The sequence below is a fragment of the Macrosteles quadrilineatus genome, unplaced genomic scaffold, assembly GCF_028750875.1.
Source record: "Macrosteles quadrilineatus isolate MER2022 unplaced genomic scaffold, UCM_ALF_1.0 Scaffold_3__2_contigs__length_128488019, whole genome shotgun sequence".
Lineage (NCBI taxonomy): Eukaryota > Metazoa > Arthropoda > Insecta > Hemiptera > Cicadellidae > Macrosteles > Macrosteles quadrilineatus.
The window spans coordinates 40130163-40146902 of NW_026542596.1; the positions used below are offsets into that span (position 1 = coordinate 40130163).

Genomic DNA, 16740 nt, shown 5'->3' on the forward strand with positions numbered 1-16740 from the left:
TACGCTGCTGTAACTGAAAAAGACGGCAGACCTCATAGACAACATTGACTGCCCGAGAGTAAGAAGAGTCTTCTTAAGTACTGGGAATCAGGACGATTCGGAGGCAAATATAGGCTACTCTCCCTACAATAAGTGTCTAAAGAGGTAGCTTAACCGCAATGAAAACGCACTCAGGCAAACTCACTTCCCCGTAGCAGCAAACCTAAGAACTCGTTAAATCTAATGCTATTTAAATTAGGAATAAATATGTCTTATTTATGGACATATTTTAGTAAAAATGTAATCAGACAAGTGGAAATTCGCTTAGTCTGCAGGTTTGCTGAGGCGGGGGTATTTTTTTTTTGAAAAGAGCATTGATCAAAACCCCTAAATGATCAAAGACCGCTGAATCCACCAATACCATAAATAAAATCTTTCTTGGAATCAAACCAACAATCTCTTGTTCATCATGTGAACACTATAACCGCTACCCAGATCGGCAGTTTGAATGTGATGCCCTATAGCTCTTCCATGTGCCCCCACAAACCTAAAACCTCTTGTACCCCTGGAGCTACCTTGGAGAGAATACCATAGTGAGCTTATGTCTTAGTAAAGTTATGGTAATTAATTGCAGCAAAGCAAGTATATTGTTCTTGTATGATTATACTGCTTCACAAACTTTTAAGGTAAAGCTATAAAACCTCTAAAATACTTTTGGGAATTATAATGTGTTGGTTTGCTTCCAAATAGGTAAAAAAATCCTTGGTTTTTAAATATTGTTTTCAACTATTTCGGCTAGACATTTCCAGTAAAAAAATCCCCAATAGAAGTAGGAGGAAAACAATAACTAATGAATAATAATAGGTAACATATTTATTATTTATTTAAAATACAAGATCAAAGAACACAACATAATTTGTTCACATTCCTGAAAAATCTGGATTTATTTGTTTTAAATACAATTCAGCTATTTAATAAATAAATATATGCAATAAAATATTTTTCTATAAACATGTAAATAAAAGAGTGCTTTGGATGAAAAATGTTGCGTGATTTTACCTTATCTAAAATTCACTTTAAAAATGATTGATTGTTTCAATAAGTGCTTATATCTCTTCACCATGACAAACAATGTAATCCAAGTCTGAATTGAATATGAGTAAAAGTTAATGTTAATTAGTTATCATTGAACAAAACGGCATTTCAGAATTAACGTTCATTTTGCTTCTTGACACTCTGGAGTGTACTTTGAGCAAAAACTGAACGTTTTTTTTTAACAAAGTGTAAAACAAATGTATTATAAAAATAACTTATAAAGCAACCATGTGAGGTAAGGAGAAATATTAAGTACTTTTCCATTACAGGCAGTGTTGGGGAAGCTACTTTTAAAATGTAGCTAGCTACAACTACTGCTACATTTCCAAAAAAGTAGCTTAGCTACAGCTACAGCTACAGTTCCGAAAATGTAGCTAGCTACAACTACAGCTACAATGAAATGTAGCTACAGCTACAATTTTAGCTACTTTTCCAAAGATGTTACTTTTCATTCCACGCACATTAGGTAAATGTAAAATTAATTGCAACTACCTACATTTTTATTGAACAAACATTTAAAAAAGAAATGTCAGTATTGTATCTAACATTACTTGGAAAACAAATTATTCCTAGATTGTATTTAATTTGTTGGCATAAACCTAACATTACAACAACAGAACCAAATAGTTGGGTGTCCCATCACATTTAGTAGGCCTACTTATTTTTAAATATTGCATTATTTTTAAGCATCTTATATGTAAATTTCATTAAGTTCAAAGGACTTACAACCAAACTATATTTAAAAGCTCATTTTATTTCTTTAATATAGATTCATTTATAGATGTCTTATATCAACAATTAAGACCAATTAAACTGTAAAACGATTATTTAAAAATACTTTTTTGTGTTACAGAGCCTAGCCTACTGAAATTGGAGTTTATTGCATTTCTTTACTTTTAATGTTAAAAACGACATTGCTATAACTTTTAACCACAGTGATAAATTACTTGTTCTATGAATAACACTTTTCAATGTCAAGAAATCGTCCTTTATTGTCAATATGCATAGGGAAAATTGTGCTTCAACCTAGTTGGTACAGAAAACAGTATTCAGCAACTTAACCTGAAATCGGCTTATAATTTAAACATGTTGAAATTTGTAAAGTAAAAATAACATGTAGGCCTACTTGGCTATGTAACAAGTTGGCTATAGTAGGCTTGTTATTGCAAGGACTAAACAGATATATTCATAATAATTGAACTTGGGACTTGGTATTCGTCTTAAACCATAGCATAGCCTAGGAATAGTCCTATACAAGAGCTGTTAGCAGGAGCAAACTATGCTATTTGTTTTTCAATGTAAGTTTCATGTTATATGGAGATTTTTTCGTTACAATTATCATGTAGTCTAGGCATATCTTAAATCTCATCAGGTAATTTCCTCTTTGTTAATTTAGTAAACTAAACCTTTGAAAAATCTTCGTAATCTAACCAAGGAAGGGCTTGTGATGATGGACCACAATCAACAGCTGAAGCAAAGGTTGATAGAGCTTTCTCATTATTTTAAGGTTTAGTGTTGGTTTCCATTAAAACCCAAGTTGAAACACTATCGATATAATAAAGAAACTAAATTGATTACTAATTTCCCTGTCAATCACTTGCAAGCATTCAATAGCATCTCTTGTCACCGGTAACGTTTAAACGTCGTCTGCATCTAGCGATTTTATTTTATCTGATAGTAATCATAGAGTAGTAAATTAAGGAAATGAGAGCCAAAATGTGGATAACACTCATTTAATGGCCTCCATGTCCACACAACGTTGTAATAGGGAATGAAACGGCTGCAACCAGCTGTATGGATCCAAATAGAAAGTAGGCCTAATTTTTTTTAGAAAATCTCAGTTTGAAAGAGGTTGTTTCACGTAAGGTTGAGGTTATGATAAAAATCACTATCTCAAACAATGCTAATGTAGCGAGAAAAGTAGCTAAAATTCCGCTACAACTACTTTAAAAATGTAGCTAGCTACAGCTAAAGCTACAAAATCATATAAGTAGTGGAGCTACAGCTAACGCTACAAAAAAAGTAGCGCGCTACTGTAGCGTCGCTACTTGTAGCGCGCTACTTCCCAACACTGATTACAGGTTGCATTATAAGTTTTAAGAAACAAGGTCAAGTTTATTTACATTAATACATAAGATCAGAAAAAAGGGAAATATCACATTAAAATTGAAAAATACCTCTTATATTAAAAATCTGGAAGGAACAACAAAGTTGTATAAGGCAAAGTCGTTGTCAGATGCCATAGAGTATAAAAAAAATTTAACAAGGGGAGTTATTTTGTTTTAGTAGAAAAATAACATGAGTCATGGGGGATGAATTTGAAAATTATTAAAATTCAAAATTAAAGATAATGTTTTTAAGACTAATAGCAATCTGAGTTCTTTTATTGATACAGAAAACATGTTAAAATAACTAAAATAATCATTTGTGTCAGAGATTGAAAGAATACATAATTTAAAAGCAAAATTAAACTAGTATAAAGAATTGAAGAATTCATAGCAAAAAGTAGGCTACAACGTATAAAACAAAAAAAATCAATATTGACAAGATTTTTGTAAAATGACAGGAGTAAAGCTTATTCATCAAAATTAATTAGAATAGACAAAAATAAATAATATTCCCAATAAAAACTGTGTAGGAGTTCTATTCAAGGCTGGCAAAATCATTATCACATTCGTCTAAATAAATAAATCACAACCTCATGAAAATATTACAACTATACAACCGGAAAGCATAACAAAAATGTGTAACACCTATTTACTTACGATTTCCTTATATACAAATGTACAACTACCGTAGGTAAGAAAGTTACAAAAATGTACACAGAGTAAAAATATGTCTTAACGATATTTGATTATTTTGTCGGCGGAGAATATGGCACAGAGGGGCCAACCTCTACGACACGGTCTTGTTCAGAGGTTGGCAGGCTTGTCTATGATGGCCACGCCTGCGTAGCTGCGTCCGATGCTCATGCACGACGACAGCATGGACCATGAGTCAGACTTGGGGTTGTAGACCTCGACAGAGGCAAGGTTAGAACAGCCGTCGTCGCCTCCCACCACGTACAGCAGTTTGTTCAGAGCTACAACTCCTGCAAGACAAGGTGGCGTTGTCATACCATTGGCTTTTGGATACTGAAGTAAACATATCTATGTGAACCAGCTGTAATAAACTGTTTATTCAAATAGGACATAGGCGAGATGATCAGATTGTGGCCAAAACTCTATCTATATTCAAGAATCGAGCAGTTTATTCACCATTGAGTAATACTAGATTACAAAAGGCTTCATCAGTTATACATTGCCACAAGCCAATATCAAGGTTATATTCTCATAAAGTTTGTGATATTAAATGTAGAACATTGCTATAGTTTACTGTACCCCCCCCCCCCTCCCCTCCAGAACACTGTCAGTGACACTCAATTCAACAATGTTAATTTGTATTGTAATACTGGATTCAGATTTAACATGGGAACAAAGTTTCTACTAAAATTAATAGTCAACGCTTATACTTGTGATTGGGAATTAGTTTGTGCCCGTACATCATACAAAAATCAAATGATATAACTCAGTACTCAGTACCTAAAAAATTTCTGTTTAGTTTGTGAGAGCTTAAAATTACAATAAATGTCACTTCAAATAGCATTAAAGATTTATCATTTGAATTTCTCAAACTAAATAGTAGCTTACAGGTTGCCAATACTGAGGTATGATTACAATCACTTTTATTTCTAGGTAGGGTAATACGCAACCCAATTATTTCGTATTGCACTGAGACTCGTATTTTGTATTTCGTTTTTGTGTTTGGGACTCCACTGTGCATTAAAAATTACATCCAAAATCGTCTACCATTATAAGCTAACAAACGTTCCTGTATTTTGTTAAGTGTACTACATTATAAGTGAGCCAATTACATACCAGCATTGCGCCTACAAAGGGCCATGTCTGCCACAGGGGTCCATGTGTTAGTCTCTGGGTTGAAGGCCTCCACACTCTTCCTCACCAGAGGTCCGTCGTGACCTCCTACAGCGTACAGGATACCGTCCAGCACCCCCACTCCTGCAATTGGACAAGTTCCGTAAGGATAGGCCTATCTCACTCCGTTCTATCAAGGCACCATTAGAAAAACAGGCCATGCTGCAGCGCAACACTACGTCACAGTGGTGGATAGCTGTACTAAAATCTTACCGTTAAAATCTGACAAACAGCCAGCTTATTTACCTAAAACATATAGGATATGGCAGTCAATCTATCAACAGATCTATCCACTAGTGTGACGCCATGGATCCTGCAGCATGGCCGGTTTTTCTAGTGGGGCCTTGATTCTATACTCAGCCTGATTGATAGTTGTACAAAATACATCACTGTCTCACAAACTCAGTAAATGGGGAGCAGAAGGGTCCCAAGTTTGAAACAAGCCGTGTTATCAGTTAATGAATGAATCCTAAAAACTGAGACATAAAAGAATCCATTTTCCATGTTCCCGTATAAAGACAATTAAACAACACCATAACATTAAAATCACTCTAATTAATTATAAAATCTATATAAATAAAATTAGAGTTTTGTCTGTACATTGCTCAGAATTATATATTTTTATGTTATTTTTACGTTTTATACATTAAAGAAGCAGAAACGAGTCGTATCTTTATTTCTATCTGTCTGTAACACTCAAGATGTCATTTTACGCTATCTTCTCCAGGAAAACGAGAGTACCTATTAAGATCTAAGTCATTTTAATGTATTCACTGGATTGGGGAGAGTGCCTTTAGCCATTAAAATATGACCTCACTACTTTGTAAATAAAATTACGGACGTTCAAAAATGCAGTTTTGTGTGATTTTTAACCGACTTCCCCACTACCAACAAAGGAGGAGGTTCTCAATTTGTTTGTGGCGATGTTTTTTTTTTCTATGTATGTTCACCAATTTCTCTGTGATTCTTTTACCGATCAGTGTGGTTCCACCACCAAAATAACCAGGAGGATTTCTATTTGGTACCTTATATATTATGTTTAAGTATAATATTTGTTTCGGTGAAATATTCTGAAAACCTTAAATATTCAACATTTGTTTTGTTTACATTTGTGCAGATTGTTTACATTTGTGCAGAGAAGGCAATAAATAATAATAACATTCCTACAGCTGTTAGTTGAAACCATTTAAATGAAGCCACAGACAATTCTTCATAAAACAGTTGCTTCATACTGACCAATAAACTATTTCTTGCCATGGAGCCTTTGAATTACATTGAGAAAAATGCATTTTGTCTTGGTTACTATAAAAAATGTATTTAACCGTTTGACCTGATTTGTGTATACAGTAATTCTGTTATTAGTATTGAATATTCTGGCTTACAAAAACATATATGTTTCAGTGAATAGCAGTATGATATTGACAAATAAAGGTGTATTGTGAAAACCAAAATATTCGTAAAACAGGTTGTTAAATATGGTATTAAGAGGTAAAATTGTGAGAAATACCTTTAGATCCTAAAACTGAAGATCCATTAGGGTTTTGGTAGAACAGGAACAAGATGAGCAGAGAAGCGATGGCTCTGGCCAGAGTGACGAGAATCGAAGGACCACAGATGAAAGATGATGTTGAGAAATGACTATTGTTGTGTAGTATGTAATTCTTCACTGATTTAAATTAAAACTCTTCTTCATTAATAAAAAGAAAGCAATTCACTACTCATGAATATTCTGGACTGTACACGAAAATTTACAACACATCTACTTTAAATAAAAATATCTTCTTGGATCCTAGCTTGACACTTGGTACTATAAATTTGGAATCCATATTTAAATGAGAAATGATGAAATAATGCACTTGGAGCGGTAAGAGAGAAAGAGAGATTAAAATATTTAATATGAACTAAACCAAAAGGTAAGCACTGTGTACTGTGAGAGAGGTGAGTCTAAACTGAACTGACTAGTACGAAGTGCTGTAGTGAACTTTGGACAGTGATGTCATCATATCAGCTGTTGTATCCTTTCAATAACTGAACTAAAAACTTGACTTGAATGTTAATACTACTTGATTAATTGTTTATATTTGACTGTATATAGTTCATATGTTATTAAATAAATATTTTATTAAATGTCCTTAGTTGAATTACTAAATATTTAACATACCGGCCCCCCCTGAACCCCTGGGTTCTGAAAACAACACAAAAAATGAGAAAATCAATAAAAAAGGGGGGTGGTAACTCCTCTTCACTATTCCATAGGAAGGACAGACACCTTTGTCACAGGACGAGAGAGGTGTCTACTTGCGGTCTTCAGGTGCACGACCCGTACTATTCCATCAGTACCAGGTGAAACGGAGAGAACTCGTCCAAGCTTCCAGGAGAGTGGAGGCAAGTTGTCTTCATGAATGACAACCAAGTCATTGACTTCAATATTCTTCTTGGGGTTGACCCATTTATTTCTCTCTTGAAGAGTGTACAGATACTCTTTCTGCCAGCGAGCCCAGATATGTTGACTGAACTGTTGGACTACCTGCCAGCGTTTTAATCGGTTGATAGGAATGCTACGCAAGTCAGGTTCAAGAGGTGTCATAAGAGGACCACCTACTAAAAAATGACCTGGCGTCAAAGCTTCTAGGTCCGAGGGATCAGAAGAAAGAGGAGTTATAGGCCTAGAGTTCATCATTCCTTCAATACGGGTGATTAAAGTCGAAAACTCTTCCAGTGACAGGGTCTGTTGTCCAATGACTCTTATTAGGTGAAATTTCACACTTTTGACGGCCCTCTCCCAAAGGCCTCCCTGATGAGGTGCATGTGGAGGTAAGAAGTGAAATTTAATATTGAAATTCTCAGCGTAGCATTGTACTGTGGAATCCTTGATTAAATTTTCAAAGTTGCGTCTGAGTTTTTCGGATGCACCTGTGAAATTTGTAGCATTGTCACAGTGAATATCTGAAACGATTCCTCGTCTGGAGACAAATCTGGTAAGAGCGGCTAAATAGGCATCCGCTGTTAGGTCGGTTACTACTTCTATGTGTACCGCCTTAGTAGAGAAGCAAATAAATATACAAATATAAACCTTGATAGGTTGAACTCGTCTTAGTAGATGTTGCTTCACAAAGAAGTGTCCTGCATAATCTACACCAGATATGGAAAATGGCCTTGAAGGTGTAACTCGATTCATAGGTAATTCCCCCATGAGTGGAGAAGAATGAGGAGGTTTACATCTGAAACATTTTATGCATTTAAAGATCCTAGATCTTATTAAGCTTCTAGCACTGAGAATCCAGTACTTGTTTGCCAGCATAGCCTGAGTTAGAGTTGGACCAGAGTGCAAATATAAGACATGATGGTGGTCAATCAAAATATCAACTAACCTATGACCTTTAGGTAGCAAGACGGGGTGTTTGTGATCTTCAGAGATATCAGCCTTGTTTATTCTTCCCCCTACTCGAATGAGGCCATCTTTATCCAGATAAGGAGCTAGGCGTCTAATGCGTACAGAGCAAGGTTTATTGGATTTCAAACATGAGATTTCTTCAGAAAAATATTCTCGTTGAACCAATTTACAAATCAGGTTATGAGCCTCTTTTATCTCCTGAGAAGTTAAATTCCCAATTTGTTTAACTTTATTTCTGGTGTTATGAATGAAGCGCAGCAGGTATGCGGAAACATGAAGTAGTGTTGTCCAAGATGAGAAGCGAGTGAGGAGAGAAAATGGTTCATCCAGAACAGCAGAGAGAGTGTTAACTGTGAGAATCTTAGTTTCAGGGATAGACTCTTCAGGTAAAGATTTACAGACAGACTTTGGCCAATTTTCTTCAGATTTACACAACCAGACAGGTCCATTCCACCAAAGTGTGTGGTTAATCAAATCTTGTGGGGCGGTACCCCTTGACCCAACATCCGCTGGATTTTCTAGTGATGAAATATGTTGCCAAAATGAAGGTGGGATATTTTCCTGTATTTCTGCAACTCGATTTGACACATAAACCTTGAGTCGATAAGAGGGCATGCCAATCCATGAAAGCACGATTGTGGAATCGCACCAAGCTGTGTATGAACTAATCTTGCAGTGAGGTGAGAGAAGTTGTATACAGTAATTTAGGAGCTTAGACATCAGGTGTGCTCCGCAGAGCTCCAAGCGAGGTATGGAAATACGCTTCAGAGGTGCGACTCTTGACTTCGCTATCAGAAGATAAGTCGATATAATTCCTTGTGAATTTACAACTCTCAGGTAAACACAACTACAATATCCTGCTTCACTTGCATCAGAAAAAGCATGTAGCTGAATATCTTTAGCAGAAGAAAGTCCCACGTAGCGAGGTATCTTGAGCATTTCAATATATGGAAGTTCATTGGCGAACTTGTTCCAAACTGATATAACGCTGTCGTCTAGGGGTTCATCCCAATCGAGACCAAGTGTCCATAAGTATTGCATGAAGGATTTGGACCAGAAGGTTACAGGAGTTAACCATCCTGACGGGTCATAGATCTGTGATATCACACTTAAAACAATTCTTTTTGTAGGAGTTTCCTTAATATTTTGAGTTCCTACAGAATAAGAAAAAACATCTTCATTAGGAATCCATTTAAGTCCTAAAACACTATGAACTGGTTGTTCGGGAGCTCGAAAACCAATAGGTTTTTCTTTGTGATCTTCAGGGATCGACTGTAAGAGTAATGGATTATTCGAAGACCATTTTCTTAACTCGAAACCTCCTTTTTTGAGTAACTGAACCACATCATTTTTCAACAAAAGAGCGTTTTCTACGCAATTACTACCCAATAGGGCGTCATCGACATAAATCTGATCCTTTAGAGCAGTTGCGGCTAGAGGATGATTTTTTCCTTCATCAATAATGAGTTGTTGAATGACACGATTTGCCAAGTAGGGCGATGATGTGAGCCCATAAGTGACAGTCGCTAACTGATAGATTTGAAGAGGCATTTTATCATTCTCTCTCCAGAAAATAAGTTGAAATATCTGATCAGATTCCTTTACAAGGACTTGTCGAAACATCTGCTTGATGTCGCATGAAAAAACAACCGCATGTCGGCGAAAGTTGAGAATGATGTCACATATGTTGTTGTGGAGTTTTGGTCCTTGATGAAGAATACTGTTGAGAGACAGAGATGTTGATGTAGGTGCTGATGCGTTGAATACTACCCTTAATTTTCCATCTTTAAAAATTCCATGATGTGGAAGGTAGTAATGAGGATTATTTTTAAGACGTGGTGACTGACAGAGTGTCATATGTCCCGAAGACAAGTAATCTCTCATAAAATCAACATAAGTTTCCTTGAAATCAGGATTAGAACGAAATTTATTCTCCAGAGACCAGAATAGGGATTTTGCCATTTTGCTCGAGTTGCCTAATGTTGACGGATCGTCTGAGAAAGGCAAAGAGACAATATATCTTCCTTCAGGAGTGCGAGAGTGCGTAGATACAAAATGTTTTTCACATTTTTCTTCGGCTAAGGATTGCTTGCTTGTAAGAGGGGGTTCCTCTACAGCCCAAAACTGTTGGATAGAGGTGTGAAGATCCAAACTATTGGTGGTTAAGAGTGTGACTAATCCATGAAATGAATTTTTGCAAGTTGAGGCGACAGGGGTCGATCCTAAGAGCGCATATCCAAAAATGGTGTCAATTGCTACAGGCATATTCTCACCAAGTGACAAAAACTGGCCTTTCACAGAGGAGGCAAAAAGGTCAGCTCCAATTAGAACATCAATAGGAGCGGGTTTATCAAAAGTAGGATCGGCTAACATTAAATGTTGCATCTGTGAGCGAACTTCAGGAGTGATCTTAGCTCGAGGTAAATCTGGAGTGATATTATCCAAAATGAAGACAGGGTGAGAGCTTGCCAATACATGTCCACTAAGGGACTGGAGAGTGACATGAGTTAACCCTTTTGTTTTCACCTGAGCAGACGAGATGCCATTAATAAGCGTTTTATTAGCATGAGAGCGCTTAATCCCTAAAGACTGAGCACATCTTTGAGTAATGAAGGTAGACTGAGCAGCAGAATCTAAAACTCCCCTACAAACTAGGGTCTTACCTTCGCTTGATTTTACCACAATTAAAGCAGTGGCAAGAAGAACTGTGTTCTCTGTATTTGTCAAACCAACAAAACCAGATTCATTTTTATTTGAGTCAGAACTTGGAGCTCGTTTGTCTGTGTTACCTTTAGACACATTAGGAGAGGGATTATTTTCAGAATCCATAAAATGCAAAAGAGAGTGATGTTTTCTTTTACACGTAGAACATGTACGCCATGAATTGCATTCCTTTACCTTATGCTTATCGCCAAGACAGTTGGTGCACAAATTTTTGCCTTTAACAAAATTATACATTTCTTGTGAAGTCAATTTAAGAAAACCTTTGCATTGATAGATTTTGTGATCTGCACCTGCGCAAAATGTACAAACAGTGCGAGGAGTTGCAATAAGTGCCGATTTATTTGAGCGCTGAGGGGGTTTTACTTGAGTGTGGTGGCCTAAGGTACCCTTAAGAGATGATCCCACATTAGTAAGATTAGCTGCTTCAAGATTTACACAGTGAGACTCAATGTACTTGGTTAACTCATCTAACTTAGGAGTTACAGAGTTATCACTTCGACTCTGTTCAAAATGATGGCGAAAATCAGAATCAAATTTTCTTAACAAGTGAGAGGTCAAAATTAAATTTTCCTGAGAAATTTCTTCATCTAGAGCTTTAAGTGCTTCAATGTTTTCATTTAAAACAGACAAAAACCTTCTAAGTTGCTTCACTGAGGGATTGTGAAGAACTGGTAAGTCTAACACATTGTTGACATGAAGAGAGATTAGTAATCTTGTATTCTGATACCTTTTAAGTAGAGATTCCCATGCAATAAAATAATTAGCATTAGTCATAGGGATGTTTTTAACAACTGAAAGTGCCTCTCCCTCAAGACAGCTTAACAAATAACTCATTTTTTCAACACCAGAAATACTATCATTTTTATGAATAGTATTTTCAAACAAATTTTTGAACGCCATCCACTTTTCATGTTGACCTGAGAAGGTACCAAGTTGAAGTTTAGGAAGCTGTACACTAACCTTAGTTGTAGCTACTTGGCTGATAGCTGCATTGGAATCATCCAGGTTTGGCTGGCTCGACTGGTTAGAGCTTGGGGAAGGTATCAAGTTCACACACAAAGAGTGAATAGACACATAGAGATCACTTATTTCATCTTGTAATGTTGAAATTGTAGTGATATTTTCACTTTCATCTAATTCCTCAGGTAAAGGCACAGTGCCGAACAACTTATTCACTAATTTGTCAAAATCATTATTTTTGGCTGTAGCGGTGGAATCCAAAAGAGTGAGCTTTGTTATAAGTTGAGGAGTGATAGGTTCCTTTTCGATAGCAAGCACTTTTGCTTCAATTGACTTAAGCCTGGCTAGCACAAGCTCAGATTGCTTCACAAAAGTTGAGAACCTCATTTTGAATAAGTCTTAAATTCAATAAAATTCCAAAATAAAAATAAATGCAGATTAAAATAAGTTTATAATGAGCAAAACTTATTTAAAGACAGCCAGGATTCATTGTATTAAATATTAATATTAGTCAACTTGAAATCAGAGAGAAATATTCAGCCATAGTATAGGCCTATAAAAAGTTTAAGTCCCAGAAAATATCTACCTGCAATTATTTCCAGATAATAAATTTGAAATTCAATAAAACATGTTATTTCAAACACAAACTGTAATTAAATGTTCAATCCGTATTAATAAACATTCTTCTGTCACTTTAATTTAAAAGTGTAAGCAAACAATTGAGGTTATGAAAACATAAACAAAGTCTTGCATAATGACATTTAAGTTTTCATTTCTATCCATCAGCAGCGCTAGTGTTGATCAGCTGTGAAGTTGGTATGACTTCCATGATTTTCTGAATATTCAGCAACAAGAGAGAAACTTGTTTCACATTACAGGGGGGAGAGAGGGGGGCAGACAGGATGCAGCCCGATAATGCACAATAGAGAATAGACAAACTATGCATGAAAATACAGGAGTTGTAGACAGTACAGTCTGAGAACAAAATTTTCTGTCTGGGACAACAAAACTTTATGTGTTATTTCACAAATTACTGCAACAATTTAATAAATTGATAATAATGTGATCAAAAATATTTAATCCTCTTGTTAATGATACTTAATGTTGATGACAGATTTATTCAATTAATTTATTCAGTTCAAATAAATAAAAAACTTAATAGTCACAGTAGATTATTTTCCATAGGCTGGGAAACATCCGGCTCGTGATGACCATGTTAAATATGGTATTAAGAGGTAAAATTGTGAGAAATACCTTTAGATCCTAAAACTGAAGATCCATTAGGGTTTTGGTAGAACAGGAACAAGATGAGCAGAGAAGCGATGGCTCTGGCCAGAGTGACGAGAATCGAAGGACCACAGATGAAAGATGATGTTGAGAAATGACTATTGTTGTGTAGTATGTAATTCTTCACTGATTTAAATTAAAACTCTTCTTCATTAATAAAAAGAAAGCAATTCACTACTCATGAATATTCTGGACTGTACACGAAAATTTACAACACATCTACTTTAAATAAAAATATCTTCTTGGATCCTAGCTTGACACTTGGTACTATAAATTTGGAATCCATATTTAAATGAGAAATGATGAAATAATGCACTTGGAGCGGTAAGAGAGAAAGAGAGATTAAAATATTTAATATGAACTAAACCAAAAGGTAAGCACTGTGTACTGTGAGAGAGGTGAGTCTAAACTGAACTGACTAGTACGAAGTGCTGTAGTGAACTTTGGACAGTGATGTCATCATATCAGCTGTTGTATCCTTTCAATAACTGAACTAAAAACTTGACTTGAATGTTAATACTACTTGATTAATTGTTTATATTTGACTGTATATAGTTCATATGTTATTAAATAAATATTTTATTAAATGTCCTTAGTTGAATTACTAAATATTTAACACAGGTCTAAATATAAATTAAATGCAATTATTCCTTACACGACCTAAGAAGTGTGACAGTGCATAATCGTCAATTGTCTTAAAAGTGATAAATATTTTAATTACTAAACATGCATTTGCAGATGTGGAATGTTTATTGGTATTCTCTACCCAGTTACTATATCATATCAATACTATTATGCCTGCTTCGGAAAGTCCTAGAGGAAGATGATTTGCAATTTCGACTAGGCTATATCTTGATCAAACACAACCACCTACATGGCTTGCACCACTTTTAGCTGAACCAATCTTTCATATACATATTTCATTTGCAGATGTGGAATGTTTATTAATATTCTCTACCCAGTTACTATATCATATCAATACTATTATGCCTGCTTCGGAAAGTCCTAGAGGAAGATGATTTGCAATTTCGACTAGGCTATATCTTGAGCAAACAAAATCCCCTACATGACTTACACCACTTTAAGCTGAACCAATCTTTTATATAATATTTTCCAAAGGTACTATACGTGTTAACGACCAATTTTCCACTTTTGAGAGATTTTTTAGTGCTTGTAGCTGAGGAATAACTTTCATTCCAAAAGGCTTGAGACGTTACTGTATTTATTTTTATAATGTAGAAGTACACCGATTGCAGGAAACGATGATGTCTGACATGTCAATGTATCTAGAAAAGACAATTAGTTTTTCATTAGGCCTAATGTAATGGACAACTCTTTCCTTCATAAGGAATATCTAAAAATGTTTATTTTCATACCCATTGATTATGTAACCTGAACAGGTGACTCAAGCAGTTTTAAAATAATGATTGTTCCGTGAAACTTTTGATTGTGTCAAACAGTTTTGCTTATCAAAAATCTTCAAGTAATTAATATATAAAAAATTATACAGTCACTAAAAATCATGAAATAATTTATTTTTGTAAAAAAATACAACCGACTTCAAACGCTCTAAAAAGAATGAAATAATTTCAATAAAGTAAACTTTTGTATTAGGCAAGCTCACGTATTTCAAGTCGGCGCGGCTCAAACTGCAAATATGATTGAAACTAAATATTGTGTGTGTATTTTAAAAATTAATAAACTGTAGCTGGATAACATAAATATATAAAAAAAAACATACTGAACTGTTTTGTTTATATATTAAAGGGAATATCTTCTTGTATTTTATGTTTAGGCCTACTTCAGAATAAATGCATTATGAAAATAACACACACAAATGTTCTATATGAATAGGAAAATAATTTAGTTTGATATTATGATAGGGAAAAGAAGCTAGTTTAGTATTAAAACGTTACTTTTCCAATTAAGAAACATTTAAATGCGTTATACGCTTTTTAAAGATACTCGTTAATACCACTATAACGCCGATCTCTGATTACGGTAATAAAATAACACTTAACGCATAACTATGAAAAAGACATGCAGATTAACACCTTTAGTTATAGATAGTCACCTGCAATATGGACACCCTCTTTCAATTTTGTATCAAAAATCATCATAGACTTAAAATACGTGAGCTTGCCTAATACAAAAGTTTACTTTATTGAAATTATTTCATTCTTTTTAGAGCGTTTGAAGTCGGTTGTATTTTTTTACAAAAATAAATTATTGTCAAGTTTTTGTCCAATTTTAATCACATGAATAATCATCTATGAAATAACGAACAGCTGTTCGGATCAAGATTATTTTTTCTATCTGTCACTGATATGTTGACAAATGTTGTTTACTGTTGAGTGCAATTTAATATTTGCCACATGTCTGTTTTTAATGTTATACTATACTTCAATGATGAATACCAGATGTTTAAATTGTTAAATGTGTTGTTAAAAACAATAATAGTCAAATCTATGTCTTCTTTAGTTGGTTGAATTAAAAGTGTTGAGTTTAATAATACAGTTTGCCCTTTTATTTTATTGAGCTAGGTATTTTAATTTAGTGTCCAGGGAAACCACATATTTACAGATTATGGGCCCAGGGCTGTTTAACACGTTCGCTGCTACGGACGTTCCGGAACGTCAGCCGGGCCACGGCGCCAGGAGCTAAGAACGTTCCAGAACGTCACCGTTCATTGTTGTTTAACGTTGCTATGGATAAGCCAGCACGTCACAAGCGTTCTATATTTCTTTGCAGCTCGTGGGGACGTACTTTTCTGACAATAAAAAATATAGTTTCCCAAATCACCACCAGGGTCGTTTGGAACAGGGCTTTGTTTTACCTCTTTCCTGCTAGATAGCGACACTACTTTACCGACTGTAACCTGGGTAGTGCTGCTATCTATCAGAATCACTTAGTACTATATCCAAAGCCAGTTTTATTGCAGAACATTGCCATCCAGTATAACTACTGTTGTTTTTACTGTAATTCAGTGTATCGGTGGCAATGTCACGCAGCGGCCGAGCGTAGTTCAGCAACTGGCGCCGTCCCGGCATCTAGCGCTCAGCAGCGAACGTGTTAAATACGGAATTTGTTAATATTTTTTTTTTTACCTGGCTAATCAAATTGAATGAATTGCTAATATGGCAACTGAACATGAAAAGTATCGAATACCATTTTCAGCAATTGGAAATTTAGAATTGAAACTCTGCTGGAGGAATTACAATTATTGTCTTTCGTAAAGGAATCTTATGTTGCCAAAGTTGAATTACTGGAAGAAGACACAGATGAACAACGAGAGAGGAAGGAAGCAAGGTTGTTGGAATTGGCGAA

General features: G+C 35.2%; 1 protein-coding gene across 2 annotated transcripts in view; it reads right to left on the reverse strand.

Moving 5' to 3' along the window:
- Positions 1 to 845: 845 nt before the first annotated feature.
- LOC128990680 (ring canal kelch homolog) overlaps positions 846 to 16740 on the reverse strand; it is a 44172-nt gene continuing 28277 nt past the window's right edge. For both annotated transcript variants that reach the window (XM_054413189.1, XM_054413190.1), the window contains 2 exons: positions 4992 to 5132; positions 846 to 4165 (listed from right to left, as the gene is read on the reverse strand). In XM_054413189.1, coding sequence (XP_054269164.1) covers positions 3987 to 4165; positions 4992 to 5132 — 320 coding nt within the window. In that variant the 3' untranslated portion in view covers positions 846 to 3986. The remainder of the gene's footprint in view (positions 4166 to 4991; positions 5133 to 16740) is intronic.